The 20,900-nt window shown below is 44.5% G+C and overlaps 1 protein-coding gene across 2 annotated transcripts in view; it reads left to right on the forward strand.

The window, feature by feature from the left end:
* Window positions 1-20,900, forward strand: part of LOC115118751 (DNA (cytosine-5)-methyltransferase 3A-like) — a 107,149-nt gene that overhangs the window by 25,332 nt on the left and 60,917 nt on the right. The window contains exons 2-5 of one of the 2 annotated variants that reach the window (XM_065016352.1): window positions 1,309-1,422; window positions 14,698-14,904; window positions 17,460-17,618; window positions 18,765-18,872. In XM_065016352.1, coding sequence (XP_064872424.1) covers window positions 1,321-1,422; window positions 14,698-14,904; window positions 17,460-17,618; window positions 18,765-18,872 — 576 coding nt within the window. In that variant the 5' untranslated portion in view covers window positions 1,309-1,320. Of the gene's footprint in view, window positions 1-1,308; window positions 1,423-1,725; window positions 1,809-14,697; window positions 14,905-17,459; window positions 17,619-18,764; window positions 18,873-20,900 lie in introns of those variants that run through there. The other variant, XM_065016353.1, reaches the window with a different exon arrangement.

Genomic DNA, 20,900 nt, shown 5'->3' on the forward strand with positions numbered 1-20,900 from the left:
CCGGCCGGCCGTCACAAGACGCGAGATTTCATCTGGAGAGAGAGGGGAGAAAGAGGTCAGAGCACAGGGTAGGGCAGTGTGAGCAGAACCAGCGGTGTCGTTTGACTTAGCAAACGAGGATCGGATGTCGTCGACCTTCTTTTCAAAATGGTTGACGAAGTCATCTGCAGAGAGGGAGGAGGGGGGAGGAGGATTCAGGAGGGAGGAGAAGGTGGCAAAGAGCTTCCTAGGGTTAGAGGCAGATGCTTGGAATTTAGAGTGGTAGAAAGTGGCTTTAGCAGCAGAGAGAGAAGAGGAAAATGTAGAGAGGAGGGAGTGAAAGGATGCCATGTCCGCAGGGAGGCGAGTTTTCCTCCATTTCCGCTCGGCTGCCCGGAGCCCTGTTCAGGTTGTAGCGCTAATAGCAGCGAGCTTAATTGATTGAACACTGTTGGAACACTAATATCATCTAGCCTCATTGAACACTGTTGTAGCGTTAATAGCATCTATCCTCATTGAACACTGTTGTAGTGCTAATATCATCTAGCCTCATTGAACACTGTTGTAGTGCTAATATCATCTAGCCTCATTGAACACTGTTGTAGTGCTAATATCATCTAGCCTCATTGAACACTGTTGTAGCGCTAATAGCATCTATCCTCATTGAACACTGTTGTAGTGCTAATATCATCTAGCCTCATTGAACACTGTTGTAGTGCTAATATCATCTAGCCTCATTGAACACTGTTGTAGCGTTAATAGCATCTATCCTCATTGAACACTGTTGTAGTGCTAATATCATCTAGCCTCATTGAACACTGTTGTAGTGCTAATATCATCTAGCCTCATTGAACACTGTTGTAGTGCTAATATCATCTAGCCTCATTGAACACTGTTGTAGTGCTAATATCATCTAGCCTCATTGAACACTGTTGTAGTGCTAATATCATCTAGCCTCATTGAACACTGTTGTAGTGCTAATATCATCTAGCCTCATTGAACACTGTTGTAGTGCTAATATCATCTAGCCTCATTGAACACTGTTGTAGTGCTAATATCATCTAGCCTCATTGAACACTGTTGTAGCGCTAATAGCATCTATCCTCATTGAACACTGTTGTAGTGCTAATATCATCTAGCCTCATTGAACACTTTAACAGCTGTTGTTAAATAGCTGTTGTTAATTTGAGGCAGTCTCAGTCTGGTGTTAAAACTCTCACACTCACAGAAGCACTCACCTGATTATTAAAACCCTGTTATTTGATAGTGGTCATTGGTTAAAGTTCAGTCTTTATTTTTCAACCTCTGTCTCTCTCTCTCTCTCTCCAGGACTCGTGTGAGATGGCACCCCCCACACCCCCGGAGGAAGTTGACCCCTCCCCTCGCAGGAAACGTGGCAGGCGGAAAATGGAGCCTCTGGAGCCGAAGGACCCCAACATGGAGGCAAGGACTCCACTTAGCGTGCCTGTATAACAATAAGATGGTCATTCAGCAAAGACAGACAGGCAAACAGGCAAACAGGCAGACAGGCAGACAGGCAGGCAGGCAGGCAGGCAGACAGACAGACAGACAGACAGACAGACAACAGACAGACAGACAGACAGACAGACAGACAGACAGACAGACAGACAGACAGACAGACAGACAGACAGACAGACAGACAGACAGATAGACAGACAAAGTAGCTAACGTGCGTGCGTGTGTGTGTGCAGGGGGAAGGCAGCAGGCTGCGCAGAAGGCCGGTTCCCAGAGAGACCTTTCAGGCTGGAGATCCTTTTTACATCAGCAGGAGACAGAGAGACAAGTGGATCAACCGCTGGAGTAGAGAGGTAGGAGAGAGAGGGAGGAGGAAGTGAGAGAGGGAGGAAAGGGAGAGAGAGAGAGGGAGGAGGAAGTGAGAGAGGGAGGAAAGGGAGAGAGAGAGAGAAAGGAAGAGGAGGGAGAGAGGGGGGAAAGGGAGAGCGAGAGAGGGAGGAGGAAGTGAGAGAGGGAGGAAAGGGAGAGAGAGAGAGGGAGGAGGAAGTGAGAGAGGGAGGAAAGGGAGAGAGAGAGAGGGAGGAGGAAGTGAGAGAGGGAGGAAAGGGAGAGAGAGAGAGAAAGGAAGAGGAGGGAGAGAGGGAGGAAAGGGAGAGAGAGAGAGGGAGGAGGAAGTGAGAGAGGGAGGAAAGGGAGAGAGAGAGAGGGAGGAGGAAGTGAGAGAGGGAGGAAAGGGAGAGAGAGAGAGGGAGGAGGAAGTGAGAGAGGGAGGAAAGGGAGAGAGAGAGAGAAAGGAAGAGGAGGGAGAGAGAGAGGGAGGGATTGAGAGTACTTACGTGTGTGTGTGTGAGGTTAACTAGTTCCAGATACAGTGGTGTAGTATTGCAGCCAGCTGTGGTCTCAGTCCTCTACAATACAGCCTTCTCATTCACAACCCAATATATTGACTACCTGCTCAAACTGCACAGACAGGGGAGGGAGAGTTTGCGTTTCATATATGTTCAGTCAAATAGTTGTCTGTGTAAATCACACACCTCACTACTGACCAATTACAGACAGAGAGATAGAGAGAGTTTCTGAGCTCTGATGTCTGGTGTGTAAGTGAAACATGTTGTTATTCTGATCGGATATGAATTTCCAAGTTGTATTAGTTGTACTGTATACATCGTTGTAAATGGCAGTAGAATATAATAAAGATTTTAGCATAAGTATAATGCAGGAAGGCACAATTTATAATCCAATATTTACACAAGTTTTGGGGAAGGGGAGGTGGGGTGGTGTATGTGTGTGTGTGTGACTTTGTTAGGCAGCAATCTATTTTTTACAGTATACTTAAATATCCCAAAAATTCACCTAACATACTTCAAATACCAGATGGATTTTCTGTTATATCTTAAGTCACTTATTAAAACTTTAAATTCATTGTTTAATGTTTTAAAACTTGTTGAGGATAGGGGGCAGTATTTTCACTTTGGATGAATTGCGTGCCCATAGTGAACTGCATTCTACTCTGTCCTAGATTGCTAATATATTATTATTCCTATTGGATAGAAAACACTCTGAAGTTTATAAAACTGTTTGAATTATGCCTGTGAGTATAACAGAACTCATAGGGCAGGCAATCTTCCAAACAAGAAGTGAAATTCTGAATGTGGGGCAATCCTGCTTTTGTGACTTTGGCTGGAAAAAATGGCTGTGTTTTTCCTTTGGTTTGGTGGTGGTCTAACATAAATATATGTTGTGTTTTCGCTGTAAAACATTTTAAAAATCGGACATGATGGGTAGATGAACAAGATGTTTATCTTTCATTTGAGGTATTGGACTTGTTAATGTGTGAAAGTTAAATATTTCTAAAGAATATTTTTGAATTCCCTGCGCCACCTTTTCAGCTGAATGGGGGGGGTGGAGTTCCCCTCCCTTCATTCTCACAGCCACCCTCCCTTCATTCTCACAGCCACCCTCCCTTCATTCTCACAGCCACCCTCCCTTCATTCTCACAGCCACCCTCCCTTCATTCTCACAGCCACCCTCCTTTCATTCTCACAGCCACCCTCCTTTCATTCTCACAGCCACCCTCCTTTCATTCTCACAGCCACCCTCCCTTCATTCTCACAGCCACCCTCCTTTCATTCTCACAGCCACCCTCCTTTCATTCTCACAGCCACCCTCCCTTCATTCTCACAGCCACCTCCCTTCATTCTCACAGCCACCCTCCCTTCATTCTCACAGCCACCCTCCTCCCTTCATTCTCACAGCCACCCCTTCATTCCTCCCTTCATTCTCACAGCCACCCTCCCTTCATTCTCACAGCCACCCTCCCTTCATTCTCACAGCCACCCTCCCTTCATTCTCACAGCCACCCTCCCTTCATTCTCACAGCCACCCTCCCTTCATTCTCACAGCCACCCTCCCTTCATTCTCACAGCCACCCTCATTCTCTTTCATTCTCACAGCCACCCTCCCTTCATTCTCACAGCCACCCCCCTTCATTCTCACAGCCACCTTTCATTCTCACAGCCACCCTCCCTTCATTCTCACAGCCACCCTCCCTTCATTCTCACAGCCACCCTCCCTTCATTCTCACAGCCACCCTCCCTTCATTCTCACAGCCACCCTCCCTTCATTCTCACAGCCACCCTCCCTTCATTCTCACAGCCACCCTCCCTTCATTCTCACAGCCACCCTCCCTTCATTCTCACAGCCACCCTCCTTCATTCTCACAGCCACCCTCCCTTCATTCTCACAGCCACCCTCCCTTCATTCTCACAGCCACCCTCCCTTCATTCTCAGCCACCCTCCCTTCATTCTCACAGCCACCCTCCCTTCATTCTCACAGCCACCCTCCCTTCATTCTCACAGCCACCCTCCCTTCATTCTCACAGCCACCCTCCCTTCATTCTCACAGCCACCTCCTTCATTCTCACAGCCACCCTCCCTTCATTCTCACAGCCACCCTCCCTTCATTCTCACAGCCACCCTCCCTTCATTCTCATTCCCTTCATTCTCACAGCCACCCTCCCTTCATTCTCACAGCCACCCTCCCTTCATTCTTCTCACAGCCACCCACTCCCTTCATTCTCACAGCCACCCTCCCTTCATTCTCACAGCCACCCTCCTTCATTCTCACAGCCACCCTCCCTTCATTCTCACAGCCACCCTCCCTTCATTCTCACAGCCACCCTCCCTTCATTCTCACAGCCACCTCCCTTCATTCTCACAGCCACCCCCTTCCTTCCCTTCATTCTCACAGCCACCCTCCCTTCATTCTCACAGCCACCCTCCCTTCATTCTCCTCCCTCCCTTCATTCTCACAGCCACCCTCCCTTCATTCTCACAGCCACCCTCCCTTCATTCTCACAGCCACCCTCCTTTCATTCTCACAGCCACCCTCCCTTCATTCTCACAGCCACCCTCCCTTCATTCTTCTCACAGCCACCCCCCTTCATTCTCACAGCCACCCTCCCTTCATTCTCACAGCCACCCTCCCTTCATTCTCACAGCCACCCTCCCTTCATTCTCATTTCATTCTCACAGCCACCCTCCCTTCATTCTCACAGCCACCCTCCCTTCATTCTCACAGCCACCCTCCTTCATTCATTCTTCTCACAGCCACCCTCCCATTCTCATTCTCACAGCCACCCTCCCTTCATTCTCACAGCCACCCTCCCTTCATTCTCACAGCCACCCTCCCTTCATTCTCACAGCCACCCTCCCTTCATTCTCACAGCCACCTCCCTTCATTCTCACAGCCACCCTCCCTTCATTCTCACAGCCACCCTCCTTCATTCTCACAGCCACCCTCCCTTCATTCTCACAGCCACCCTCCCTTCATTCTCACAGCCACCCTCCTTCATTCTCACAGCCACCCTCCTTCATTCTCATTCTCTCACAGCCACCCTCCCTTCATTCTCACAGCCACCCTCCCTTCATTCTCACAGCCACCCTCCCTTCATTCTCATTCTCAGCCACCCTCCCTTCATTCTCACAGCCACCCTCCATTCATTCTCATTCTCACAGCCACCCTCCCTTCATTCTCACAGCCACCCTCCCTTCATTCTCACAGCCACCCTCCCTTCATTCTCACAGCCACCCTCCCTTCATTCTCACAGCCACCCTCCCTTCATTCTCACAGCCACCCTCCCTTCATTCTCACAGCCACCCTCCCTTCATTCTCACAGCCACCCTCCCTTCATTCTCACAGCCACCCTCCCTTCATTCTCACAGCCACCCTCCTTCATTCTCACAGCCACCCTCCCTTCATTCTCACAGCCACCCTCCCTTCATTCTCACAGCCACCTCCCTTCATTCTCACAGCCACCCTCCCTTCATTCTCACAGCCACCCTCCCTTCATTCTCACAGCCACCCTCCTTTCATTCTCACAGCCACCCTCCCTTCATTCTCACAGCCACCCTCCCTTCATTCTCACAGCCACCCTCCCTTCATTCTCACAGCCACCCTCCCTTCATTCTCACAGCCACCCTCCCTTCATTCTCACAGCCACCCTCCACACACCAAAAGGTGTTCAAAAGTCAACAAATTATAAAATACAAAAACTCTGATTTGAATTAAAAGATAGAAATGTACAAAAGTAAAATCCCAAACCTTCCACCAAAAAATAATGAAATAACAAACCAAACAACCAAAAAATCCAAGCTCTCCTCAACAGCGCAATACATTTATAAAAAAAGACACAATATTAAGACATTTCTATAAAATATAACAATAAAGAGAAGTAAAAATAAGAGGGTAATGTTCTGTGTGTGTGTATACTGTATGTAAGGTGAGCGAGTGGGAGTTGGTGTGAAGAGTCAGTGAAAATAGACTCTAATGTGCAGGTGATTGTCTGTGGTCTGGGAAGGGCTGCTGTGGACTGTTTCTCCGGTTTTCGTTCTGACGGTGCTTTTTCTCCCCATTGGCCCTTCTCCTCCGATCTGCTGACGTTATCAGCTCCTCAAACCCAGGGAAGATCCAGGGTGGGGAGGTTATTAAAAAGACACCGGGGACATCTGGGTCTGTCTAGACATCATATCTTAAATTGCCCTCACAAATCGCTGCTTCTCTTCAGCTGAGAGTTATTTTGGCCAGATGGCCAGAGCCTGTGGAATTACAGGAGACAATCAGATATTCTGCACAATAAACAAACGGTCTTGAACACTGGAATCTAAAACAAACAAGTGGAAGAAAAGTCTCAACTTTTCAAAACTCAGCACTATATTTACAGTGGGGCAAAAAAGTATTTAGTCTGCCACCAATTGTGCAAGTTCTCCCACTTAAAAAGATGAGAGAGGCCTGTAATTTTCATCATAGGTACACTTCAACTATGACAAACAAAATGAGAAAAAAAATCCAGAAAATCAAATTGTAGGATTTTTTATGAATTTATTTGCAAATTATGGTGGAAAATAAGTATTTGGTCACCTACAAACAAGCAAGATTTCTGACTCTCACAGACACTTGTTTATTGTTTACTCCATGTGTAACTCTGTGTTGTTGTCTGTTCACACTGCTATGCTTTATCTTGGCCAGGTCGCAGTTGTAAATGAGAACTTGTTCTCAACTGGCCTACCTGGTTAAATAAAGGTGAAATAAAAAAAATAAAAAATAAAAAAAGTCCTCTTCTGGCTGTGCCGGATGGAGATTATAACAGAACATGGCCAAGATGTTCAAATGTTCATAAATGACCAGCATGGTCAAATAATAATCATCACAGGCAGAACAGTTGAAACTGGAGCAGCAGCATGGCCAGGTGGACTGGGGACAGCAAGGAGTCATCATGCCAGGTAGTCCTGAGGCATGGTCCTAGGGCTCAGGTCCTCCGAGAGAGAGAAAGAAAGAGAGAATTAGAGAGAGCATACTTAAATTCACACAGGACACCGGATAGGACAGGAGAAGTACTCCAGATATAACAAACTGACCCTAGCCCCCCGACACATAAACTACTGCAGCATAAATACTTGAGGCTGAGACAGGAGAGGTCAGGAGACACTGTGGCCCCATCCGATGATACCCCCGGACAGGGCCAAACAGGAAGGATATAACCCCACCCACTTTGCCAAAGCACAGCCCCCACACCACTAGAGGGATATCTTCAACCACCAACCATCCTGAGACAAGGCCGAGTATAGCCCACAAAGATCTCCGCCACGGCACAACCCGGGGGGGGGGGGGGGACGCCAACCCAGACAGGAAGATCACATCAGTGACTCAACCCACTCAAGTGACGCACCCCTCCTAGGGACGGCATGAAAGAGCACCAGTAAGCCAGTGACTCAGCCCCTGTATTAGGGTTAGAGGCAGAGAATCCCAGTGGAAAGAGGGGAACCGGCCAGGCAGAGACAGCAAGGGCGGTTCGTTGCTCCAGAGCCTTTCCGTTCACCTTCACACTCCTGGGTCACACTACACTCAATCATATGATCCACTGAAGAGATGAGTCTTCAGTAAAGACTTAAAGGTTGAGACCGAGTTTGCATCTCTCACATGGGTAGACCATTCCATAAAAATGGAGCTATGTACGGCAGGACCAAATCAGAGAGATAGGTAGGAGCAAGAGTAACGCCGAGGTCCTTCACAGTTTTATTTGAGACGACTGTACAACCATTAAGATGAATTGTCAGATTCAACAGAAGATCTCTTTGTTTCTTGGGACCTAGAACAAGCATCTCTGTTTTGTCCGAGTTTAAAAGTAGAAAGTTTGCAGCCATCCACTTCCTTATGTCTGAAACACATGCTTCTAGCGAGGGCAATTTTGGGGCTTCACCATGTTTCATTGAAATGTACAGCTGTGTGTCATCCGCATAGCAGTGAAAGTTAACATTATGTTTTCGAATGACATCCCCAAGAGGTGAAATATATTGTGAAAACAATTGTGGTCCTAAAATGGAACCTTGAGGAACACCGAAATTTACAGTTGACTTGTCAGAGGACAAACCATTCACAGAGACAAACTGATATCTTTCCGACAGATAAGATCTAAACCAGGCCAGAACTTGTCCGTGTAGACCAATTTGGGTTTCCAATCTCTCCAAAAGAATGTGGTGATCGATGGTATCAAAAGCAGCACTAAGGTCTAGGAGCACGAGGACAGATGCAGACCCTCGGTCTGATGCCATTAAAAGGTAATTTACCACCTTCACAAGTGCAGTCTCAGTGCTATGATGGGGTCTAAAACCAGACGTAATCATTTCGTATACATTGTTTGTCTATAGGAAGTCAGTGAGTTGCTGACTTCCTATTTTATTTTGAGAGGAATGGAAGATTCGATATAGGCCGATAGTTTTTTATATTTTCTGGGTCAAGCTTTGGCTTTTTCAAGAGAGGCTTTATTACTGACACTTTTAGTGAGTTTGGTACACATCCGGTGGATAGAGAGCCGTTTATTATGTTCAACATAGGAGGGCCAAGCACAGGAAGCAGCTCTTTCAGTAGTTTAGTTGGAATAGGGTCCAGTATGCAGCTTGAAGGTTTAGAGGCCATGATTATTTTCATCATTGTGTCAAGAGATATAGTACTAAAACACTTGAGTGTCTCTCTTGATCCTAGGTCCTGTCAGAGTTGTGCAGACTCAGGACAACTGAGCTTTGAAGGAATACGCAGATTTAAAGAGGAGTTCTTAATTTGCTTTCTAATAATCATGATCTTTTCCTCAAAGAAGTTCATGAATTTATTACTGCTGAAGTGAAAGCCATCCTCTCTTGGGGAATGCTGCTTTTTAGTTAGCTTTGCGACAGTATCAAAACGGAATTTCAGATTGTTCTTATTTTCCTCAATTAAGTTGGAAAGATAGGATGATCGAGCAGCAGTAAGGGCTCTTCGGTACTGAACGGTACTGTCTTTCCAAGCTAGTCGGAAGACTTCTAGTTTGGTGTGGCGCCATTTCCGTTCCAATTTTCTGGAAGCTTGCTTCAGAACTCGGGTATTTTCTGTGTACCAGGGAGCAAGTTTCTTATGAGAAATGTTTTTAGGGGTGCAACTGCATCTAGGCATCTAGGGTATTGCGCAAGGTTAAATTGAGTTCCCCAGTTAGGTGGTTAACTGATTTTTGTCCTCTGACGTCCTTGGGTAGACAGAGGGAGTCTGGAAGGACATCAAGGAATCTTTGTGCTGTCTGTGAATTTATAGCACGACTTCTGATGTTCCTTGGTTGGGGTCTGAGCAGATTATTTGTTGCAATTGCAAACTTAATAAAACGGTGGTCCAATAGTCCAGGATTACGAGGAAAAACATTAAGATCCATAACATTTATTCCATGGGACAAAACTAGGTCCACACTGACTGCTAGTGGCAGACTCCACTATGCTGGCAGGCTAGCTAACAGCCTGCTGCCTGACCTGCACCCTATTTCATTGTGGAGCTAGAGGAGTTAGAGCCCTGTCTATGTTGGTAGATAAGATGAGAGCACCCCTCCAGCTAGGATGGAGTCCGTCACTCCTCAGCAGGTCAGGCTTGGTCCTGTTTGTGGGTGAGTCCCAGAAAGAGGGCCAATTATCTTCAAATTCTATCTTTTGGGAGGGGCAGAAAACAGTTTTCAACCAGCGATTGAGTTGTGAGACTCTGCTGTAGAGCTCATCACTCCCCCTAACTGGGAGGGGGCCAGAGACAATTACTCGATGCCGACACATCTTTCTAGCTGATTTACACGCTGAAGCTATGTTGCGCTTGGTGATCTCTGACTGTTTCATCCTAACACTGTAGGTGCCGTCTTGGATAACAATATCCCTATACTCTCTACACTCGCCAGTTTTAGCTTTAGCCAGCACCATCATCAGATTAGCCTTAACGTCGGTAGCCCTGCCCCCTGGTAAACAGATTAGCCTTAACGTCGGTAGCCCTGCCCCCTGGTAAACAATGTATGATCCCTGGATTATTTGTTTTAAGTCTAATACTGCGGGTAATGGAGTCGCCAATGACTTTGTCAGAGCTAATTTTGTCAGAGCTAATGGTGGGAAGCTTCGGCGTCTCAGACCCCGTAACGGGAGGAGTAGAGGCATAAGAAGGCTCGGCCTCTGACTCCGACTTTTCTCCGACAGAAAACCCAGGATTTTACGAGAGCAGAAATCAGTGAAACCGATATCAGAGCACAAGTCAGAATTGGGGCTACCAACAGTAGATGGGCCAGGGTGTACATGCACATTTCCAGATATAATCAGCAGTAATACAATCAGGGCATGGCAGAGGACAGGGAGAGATCTGCAGTGTTGATTTATAATATTTGAATGTGCATTAGATGGCATTAAGATTATATTGTACAGCAATTTCATCAGATAACATGAATACAAAGCTGGCGAGAGGTAGTTAGAATAGGATGGGAGGCCAAGAGTCTGTGTAACCAATAGAGAGTCAGAGTCCCGAGTGTGGGAACAAACAGTCTGTCCCACGGTTGGGTAAAAAAGCAAGATCATCATCAACAAAGCAGGAGGCAAATAGCATAAAGCACCAGAGAAAAATATGAACGACTTGTAAATTCAGAGTCACTCGCCCCAACAGCGCTAGTGTGCTGGAGCAAAGCTTGGGAGAGAGCGGGGAGTACCTGTACCAGACAGGGGGAGACAGGTCAGGGCAGACGGTGAATAGATCGCCAGGTGGAATCCAAGCAGCAGTGCAGTTGGCAGCAGGATTAGGTGTCACACCCACTTGAGAGAAGCTTTTTGTGGGAGGCAGATTCCTTGTAGAAAATCCCAGCTAGCTAGCTAACGTAGCTAGCAAGTCTCTGTACACCATCTTTTCCACGTGGAAAGGGAGGTTGTTAGCTAACTCTTTTCAGTTTTGGCGAATGGTCCTTTATAAAGGTAAAATATGACATCTAAGCAAAGTTGTCCTGAGGCTGTTGTATTTTGGAGATTCTGGGGAGGATATCTTCTGATGTGATCTAAGCAACAATATTGTTTCTTATAGAGGTCATTTACAACTGAAGTATCCTGGTTGCATATCAGCTAAAAATAGAGATGGGGGTACTGTATTGTAGTGACCTCTGCACAGATGGAGGGGGCTTCAAAAGCCTCTGCACAGATGGAGGGGGCTTCAAAAGCCTCTGCACAGATGGAGGGGGCTTCAAAAGCCTCTGCACAGATGGAGGGGGCTTTCAAAAGCCTCTGCACAGATGGAGGGGGCTTCAAAAGCCTCTGCACAGATGGAGGGGGCTTCAAAAGCCTCTGCACAGATGGAGGGGGCTTTCAAAAGCCTCTGCACAGATGGAGGGGGCTTCAAAAGCCTCTGCACAGATGGAGGGGCCTTCAAAAGCCTCTGCACAGATGGAGGGGGCTTCAAAAGCCTCTGCACAGATGGAGGGGGCTTCAAAAGCCTCTGCACAGATGGAGGGGGCTTCAAAAGCCTCTGCACAGATGGAGGGGGCTTCAAAAGCCTCTGCATTTGGGGGGAGGGGGGCTGTGAAACTCTCCTGCCATTGTTAGGCTCAAGGGTTTTCACACCTCTCACTTCACACTTCAATGCTAATTTCAGTCAGTTTCTTTCCTAGCAGCTTGGTAGCTTCGTATCCTTATTTATAGGCTTTGTATAAGAAAATTACCTAAATATATATAAAAATATATAATATAAAGATAATTGTCTTTAACCTTTCGACAACATTCCCCTGAAAAGGCAGCACGCGAAATTCAAAAATATTTTTTTGAAATATGTAACTTTCACACATTAACAAGTCCAATACAGCAAATGAAAGATAAACATCTTGTTAATCTACCCATCGTGTCAGATTTAAAAAATGCTTTACAGCTAAAGCACAACATATGATTATGTTAGATCACGGCCAAGTCGAAAAAACAGCCATTTTCCCAGCCAAAGATAGGAGTCACAAAAAGCAGAAATAAATATAAAATTAATCACTAACCTTTGATGATCTTCATCAGATGACACTCATAGGACATCATGTTACACAATACATGTATGTTGTGTTCGATAATGTGCATATTTATATAAAAACATCTCAGTTTACATTGGCGCCTTACATGCAGTATTGTTTTGATTCCAAAACATCCAGTGATTGTGCAGAAATACTCATAATAAACATTGATAAAAGATACAACTGTTATTGACAGAATTAAAGATCGACTTCTCCTTAATGCAACCGCTGTGTCAGATATTTTTTTTTTACTTACGGAAAAAGCATAATCTGAGAACGGCCAAAACAGCCTGAGGAATATCCGCCATTTTGGAATTAACAAAGTTAGAAACAACACCATAAATATTCACTTACCTTTGATGATCTTCATCAGAAGGCACTCCCAGGAATCCCAGTTCGACAATTAATGACTGATTTTTTTCATAAAGTTCCATCATTTATGTCCAAATAACCACTTGTTGTTAGCGTGTTCAGCCCAGTAATGCATCTTCATGAGGCGCAGGCACTTCCTCCAGACAAAACTCTAAAAGTTCCGTTACAGTCCTTTAGAAACATGTCAAACGATGTATGGAATCAATCGTTAGGATGTTTTTAACATAAAACATCAATAATGTTCCAACCGGAGAATTCCTTTGTCTTCAGAAAAAGCACTGGAACGAGAGGTAACTCTGTCGGGAGCGCGCATCATGAGACCAAGGCTCTCTGCCAGACCACTGACTCAAAGAGGTCTCATGAGCCCCTCCTTTATAGTAGAATCCTCATTCAAGTTTCAAAAGACGGTTGACATCTAGTGGAAGCCCTAGGAAGTGTAACCTCATCCATATCTCAATGTGTATTTGTTAGGCCAAGCTTTGAAAAACTACAAACCTCAGATGTCCCACTTCCTGGTTGAATTTTTCTCAGGTTTTCGCCTGCCATATGAGTTCTGTTATACTCAGACATCATTCAAACAGTTTTAGAAACTTCAGAGTGTTTTCTATCCAATACTAATAATAATATGCATATATTAGCATCTGGGACAGAGTTGGAAGCAGTTCACTCTGGGCACACTATTCATCCAAAGTGAAAATGCTGCCCTATATCCCAAAAGGTTTTTGGGTTCAGAAGTAAGTTTAGACTGCACATTACTCACTCAGTGTTGTGCTGGATGGTATTTCCAGAGTCCACTGTGTTTATTCTGCAGGTTTTGGTTTGTTGGAAGTTTTTTCTTCTTCTTGATAATCCTTGGTAGTAATAGTCCATTTAGGTCTGGACTTGTGATTTGGAATAAAGGTTTTGATCTTGAGTTAGTATCCTGTATATAAGTCCTTGCGAGAAAAATTTATTTAATCTTTTTGCAGAAAAACTCAGTAGCCCAGTAGCCCATGCCCATGCTTTATCAATCCTATCAGTTGCATATTTTTTATATATTTTTTAAACATTTTTTTGTCTCTCAGATCATTCACAGATTTGTGTAAGTTACCTGTGGCGCTGATGTTTAGGACGAGGTATCTATAGTTTTCTGTGTGCTCCAGGGTAACGGTGTCCAGATGAAATTTTGTATTTGTGGTCCTGGCAACTGGACCTTTTTTGGAACGCCATAATTTTGTGTCTTACTGAGATTTACTGTCAGGGCCCAGGTCTGGCAGATTCTGTGGAGAAGATCTAGGAGCTGCTGTAGGTCCTCCTTGGTTGTTGACAGAAGCACCAGATGTTCAGCAAACAGTAGCCATTTGACTTCAGATTCTAGTAGGGTGAGGCCGGGTGCTGCAGACTTGTTCTAGTGCCCTCGCAAATTCTTTGATACAGTTGAAGTCAGAAGTTTACATACACTTAGGTTGGAGTCATTAAAACTTGTTTTTCAACCACTCCACAGATTTCTTGTTAACAAACGATAGTTTTGGCAAGTTGGTCAGAACAGTTTCAATTGTTCGGGGCATGGACTCTACAAGGTGTCAAAAGCGTTCCACAGAGATGCTGGCCCATTTTGACTTCAATAATTCCCACAGTTGTGTCAAGTTGGCTGGATGTCCTTTGGGTGGTGGACCATTCTTGATACACACAGGAAACTGTTGAGTGAGAAAAACCCAGCAGCGTTGCAATTCTTAACACACTCAAACCAGTGTGCCTGGCACCTACCATACCCTGTTCAAAGGCACTTGTCTTGCCTATTCATCCTCTGAATAGCACACATACACAATCCATGTCTTAAATGACTCATGGCTTCAAAATCCTTCTTTAACCTGTCTCCTCCCTTTCATATACACTGATTGAAGTGGATTTAACTGGTGACATCAATCAGGGATTATAGCTTTCACCTGGTCAGTCTGTGTCTAGGAAAGAGTTTCCTTAATGTTTTATACACAGTGTGTACTTGGTGTTTATGACTTTCATAATGTGTGTTCTTCAGGCTGAGACGCGGGCCCACCAAGAGGATGTGATGAGCGTGACGGAGAACCTATCAGAGCCAGAGTTTCAGAAGGAGGAGGAGCCAGCAGCCAGTTTAGCCACTCCCACACCCCAGCAACACACTGACCCCGCCTCTCCCACCATCGCCATGACGCCAGAGCCTGTTGCCAGGGGCCACCGGGCCACACCCAGAGATTCAGAGTACAAGGTAATTGTATAAAAAAATTGTAACCGCTATTTAACTAGGCAAGTCACTTAAGAACAAATTTTTATTTACAATGACGACCTAGGATGGTAGGAGGTTTGGTCTGTCTGGTGATATACTGTATACCATGTGTTTATAATAGGATGGTAGAGGGTTTGGTCTGTCTGGTGATATACTGTATACCATGTGTTTATAATAGGATGGTAGAGGGTTTGGTCTGTCTGGTGTTATAATGTATTATATATGTTTATAATAGGATGGTAGGGGGTTTGGTCTGTCTGGTGTTATACTGTATACCATGTGTTTATAATAGGATGGTAGGGGGTTTGGTCTGTCTGGTGTTATACTGTATACCATGTGTTTATAATAGGATGGTAGAGGGTTTGGTCTGTCTGGTGTTATAATGTATTATATATGTTTATAATAGGATGGTAGGGGGTTTGGTCTGTCTGGTGTTATACTGTATACCATGTGTTTATAATAGGATGGTAGAGGGTTTGGTCTGTCTGGTGTTATACTGTATACCATGTGTTTATAATAGGATGGTAGGGGGTTTGGTCTGTCTGGTGTTATACTGTATACCATGTGTTTATAATAGGATGGTAGGGGGTTTGGTCTGTCTGGTGTTATACTGTATACCATGTGTTTATAATAGGATGGTAGGGGGTTTGGTCTGTCTGGTGTTATACTGTATACCATGTGTTTATAATAGGATGGTAGGGGGTTTGGTCTGTCTGGTGTTATAATATATTATATATGTTTATAATAGGATGGTAGGAGGTTTGGTCTGTCTGGTGTTATACTGTATACCATGTGTTTATAATAGGATGGTAGGAGGTTTGGTCTGTCTGGTGTTATACTGTATACCATGTGTTTATAATAGGATGGTAGGGGGTTTGGTCTGTCTGGTGTTATAATATATTATATATGTTTATAATAGGATGGTAGGAGGTTTGGTCTGTCTGGTGTTATACTGTATACCATGTGTTTATAATAGGATGGTAGGAGGTTTGGTCTGTCTGGTGTTATACTGTATACCATGTGTTTATAATAGGATGGTAGGGGGTTTGGTCTGTCTGGTGTTATACTGTATACCATGTGTTTATAATAGGATGGTAGGGGGTTTGGTCTGTCTGGTGATATAATATATTATATATGTTTATAATAGGATGGTAGAGGGTTTGGTCTGTCTGGTGTTATACTGTATACCATGTGTTTATAATAGGATGGTAGGGGGTTTGGTCTGTCTGGTGTTATACTGTATTATATATGTTTATAATAGGATGGTAGGAGGTTTGGTCTGTCTGGTGTTATAATGTATTATATATGTTTATAATAGGATGGTAGGGGGTTTGGTCTGTCAGGTGATATACTGTATACCATGTGTTTATAATAGGATGGTAGGGGGTTTGGTCTGTCTGGTGTTATAATGTATTATATATGTTTATAATAGGATGGTAGGGGGTTTGGTCTGTCTGGTGTTATACTGTATACCATGTGTTTATAATAGGATGGTAGGGGGTTTGGTCTGTCTGGTGTTATACTGTATACCATGTGTTTATAATAGGATGGTAGAGGGTTTGGTCTGTCTGGTGATATACTGTATACCATGTGTTTATAATAGGATGGTAGGAGGTTTGGTCTGTCTGGTGTTATAATGTATTATATATGTTTATAATAGGATGGTAGAGGGTTTGGTCTGTCTGGTGATATACTGTATACCATGTGTTTATAATAGGATGGTAGGGGGTTTGGTCTGTCTGGTGATATACTGTATACCATGTGTTTATAATAGGATGGTAGGGGGTTTGGTCTGTCTGGTGTTATACTGTATACCATGTGTTTATAATAGGATGGTAGGGGGTTTGGTCTGTCTGGTGTTATAATATATTATATATGTTTATAATAGGATGGTAGGGGGTTTGGTCTGTCTGGTGTTATACTGTATTATATATGTTTATAATAGGATGGTAGGAGGTTTGGTCTGTCTGGTGTTATAATGTATTATATATGTTTATAATAGGATGGTAGAGGGTTTGGTCTGTCTGGTGATATACTGTATACCATGTGTTTATAATAGGATGGTAGGGGGTTTGGTCTGTCTGGTGTTATACTGTATACCATGTGTTTATAATAGGATGGTAGGGGGTTTGGTCTGTCTGGTGATATACTGTATACCATGTGTTTATAATAGGATGGTAGGGGGTTTGGTCTGTCTGGTGTTATAATATATTATATATGTTTATAATAGGATGGTAGGAGGTTTGGTCTGTTATACTGGTAATAGTTATCTGTCTGGTGTTATACTGTATACCATGTGTTTATAATAGGATGGTAGAGGGTTTGGTCTGTCTGGTGATATACTGTATACCATGTGTTTATAATAGGATGGTAGAGGGTTTGGTCTGTCTGGTGTTATAATATATTATATATGTTTATAATAGGATGGTAGGGGGTTTGGTCTGTCTGGTGTTATACTGTATACCATGTGTTTATAATAGGATGGTAGGGGGTTTGGTCTGTCTGGTGTTATACTGTATACCATGTGTTTATAATAGGATGGTAGAGGGTTTGGTTTGGGCTGTCTGGTGTTCGGGAAGCTGCGTGGGTTCTCCTGGTGGCCTGGGCGCATCGTCTCCTGGGTGATGAGTGGGAGGAGCCGTGCAGCAGAGGGAACACGCTGGGTCATGTGGTTCGGAGACGGGAAGTTCTCTGTGGTGAGTTAGAACCATCAGAAACACAATTGGAACCCTTATTCTTGTGACTCCCCATCCCGGATCCGGGAGCGTAATCATCGCCTGACACTAATTAGCATAACGCAATGGACATAAATATCCCTAGAAAATATTCCTATTCATGAAATCACAAATGAAATATATTGAGACACAGCTTAGCCTTTTGTTAATCACCCTGTCGTCTCAGATTTTCAAAATATGCTTTACAGCCAAAGCTAGACAAGCATTTGTGTACGTTTATCGATAGCCTAGCATAGCATTATGCCTTGTTAGAACCCTCAGACAGCTTCAGTTTGAACTTACACCTAGAACCTACAGAACATTCAATTATTTAGAACCCTCACTCAGAGCCCACATAACCTTCCATAGAACCTTCAATTAGAATCCCCCAGGAAGTAAAGAAGAGTGTTACAAGACAACACCCATCTCTCTCTCCAGGGGTGTTATAATACTGTAAACACCCATCTCTCTCTCCAGGGGTGTTATAATACTGTAAACACCCATCTCTCTCTCCAGGGGTGTTATAATACTGTAAACACCCATCTCTCTCTCCAGGGGTGTTATAATACTGTAAACACCCATCTCTCTCTCAGGGGTGTGTTATAATACTGTAAACACCCATCTCTCTCTCCAGGGGTGTTATAATACTGTAAACACCCATCTCTCTCTCCAGGGGTGTTATAATACTGTAAACACCCATCTCTCTCTCCAGGGGTGTTATAATACTGTAAACACCCATCTCTCTCTCCAGGGGTGTTATAATACTGTAAACACCCATCTCTCTCTCCAGGGGTGTTATAATACTGTAAACACCCATCTCTCTCTCAGGGTGTTATAATACTGTAAACACCCATCTCTCTCTCCAGGGTGTTATAATACTGTAAACACCCATCTCTCTCTCCAGGGTGTTATAATACTGTAAACACCCATCTCTCTCTCAGGGTGTTATAATACTGTAAACACCCATCTCTCTCTCCAGGGGTGTTATAATACTGTAAACACCCATCTCTCTCTCCAGGGGTGTTATAATACTGTAAACACCCATTTCTCTCTCCAGGGGTGTTATAATACTGTAAACATCCCTCCCTCCCTCACTCCAACTATCTTTCCATCTCTTTCTCCCTCCAGGTGTGTGTAGAGAAGTTGATGCCGCTGAGCTCCTTCTCCTCAGCCTTCCACCAGCCCACCTACAACAAACAGCCCATGTACAGGAGGGCCATATATGAGGCACTACAGGTACACACACATGCAAACACGCACATACACACACATTCATAGACATACATTTTTTTAAACTGTATTATTCTTTATTTTTCTCACCTTTATTTAACCAGGTAGGCCAGTTGAGAACAAGTTCTCATTTGCAACTGCGACCTGGCCAAGATAAAGCAAAGCAATTCGACACATACAACAACATAGAGTTACACATGGAATAAACTAAACATAGTCAATAATACAGTAGAACAAAAGAAAACAAAAAGTCTATATACAGTGAGTGCAAATTAGGTCAAATAAGGGAGTGAAGGCAATAAATAGGCCATGGTGGCGAAGTAATTACAATATAGCAATTAAACACTGGAATGGTAGATGTGCAGAAGATGAATGTGCAGGTAGAGATACTGGGGTGCAAAGGAGCAACATAAATAAATACCAGTATGGGGATGAGGTAGATAGATGGGCTGTTTACAGATGTGCTATATACAGGTGCAGTGATCTGTGAGCTGCTCTGACAGTTGGTGCTTAAAGCTAGTGAGGGAGATGTGAGTCTCCAGCTTCAGAGATTTTTGTAGTTCGTTCCAGTCATTGGCAGCAGAGAACTGGAAGGAAAGACGACCAAAGGAGGAATTGGCTTTGGGGGTGACCAGAGAGATATACCTGCTGGAGCGCGTGCTACTAGTAGGTGCTGCTATGGTGACCAGTGAGCTGAGATAAGGCGGGGCTTTACCTAGCAGAGACTTGTAGATAACCTGTAGCCAGTGGGTTTGGCGATGAGTATGAAGCGAGGGCCAACCAACGAGTGCGTACAGGTCGCAATGGTGGGTAGTGTATGGGGCTTTGGTGACAAAACGGATGGCACTGTGATAAACTGCATCCAGTTTGTTGAGCAGACTGTTGGAGGCTGTTTTATAGATGACATCGCCGAAGTCGAGGATCGGTAGGATGGTCCGTTTTACAAGGGTACGTTTGTTGCGATATAGGATGCCGATTCTAGATTTAATTTTGGATTGGAGATGCTTAATGTGAGTCTATAAAGAGAGTTTACAGTCTAACCAGACACCTAGGTATTTGTAGTTGTCCTCATATTGTAAGTCAGAACCGTCCAGAGTAGTGATGCTGGACGGGCGGACAGGTGCGGGAAGAGATCTGTTGAAGAGCATGCATTTAGTTTTACTTGCATTTAAGAACAGTTAGAGGCCACGGAAGGAGAGTTGTATGGCATTGAAGCTCGTCTGGAGGTTAGTTAACACAGTGTCCAAAGAGGGGTCAGAAGTATACAGAATGGTGTCGTCTGCGTAGAGGTGTACCAGAGAATCACCACTAGCAAGAGCAACATCATTAATGTATACAGAGAAGAGAGTCGGCCCGAAGATTGAACCATGTGGCACCCCTATAGAGACTGCCAGAGGTCTGGATAACAGGCCCTCCGATTTGACACACTGAACTCTGTCTGAGAAGTAGTTGGTAAACCAGGCGAGGCCGTCATTTGAGAGACCAAGGCTGTTGAGTCTGCCAATAAGAATGTGGTGATTGACAGAGCCGAAAGCCTTGGCCAGATCGATGAATACGGCTGCACAGTAATGTCTCTTATCGATGGCGGTTATGATGTCGTTTAGAGCCTTGAGCGTGGCTGAGGTGCACCAATGACCAGCTCTGAAACCAGATTGCCAAGCGGAGAAGGTACGGTGGGATTCGAAATGGTCGGTAATCTGTTTGCTAACTTGGCTTTCGAAGACCTTAGAAAGGCAGGGTAGGATAGATATAGGTCTGTAGCAGTTTGGGTCTAGAGTGTCACCCCCTTTGAAGAGGGGGATGACCGCGGCAGCTTTCCAATCTTTGGGAATCTCAGACGACACGAAAGAGAGGTTGAACAGGCTAGTAATAGGGGTGGCAACAATTTTGGCAGATCATTTTAGAAAGAGAGGGTCCAGATTGTCTAGCCCGGCTGATTTGTAGGGGTCCAGATTAGAGTTCGACCGATTATGATTTTTCAATGCCGATACCGATACCGATTATTGGAGGACCACAAAAAGCCGATATCGATTA

This window comes from Oncorhynchus nerka, unplaced genomic scaffold (assembly GCF_034236695.1).
Source record: "Oncorhynchus nerka isolate Pitt River unplaced genomic scaffold, Oner_Uvic_2.0 unplaced_scaffold_511___fragment_3, whole genome shotgun sequence".
Lineage (NCBI taxonomy): Eukaryota > Metazoa > Chordata > Actinopteri > Salmoniformes > Salmonidae > Oncorhynchus > Oncorhynchus nerka.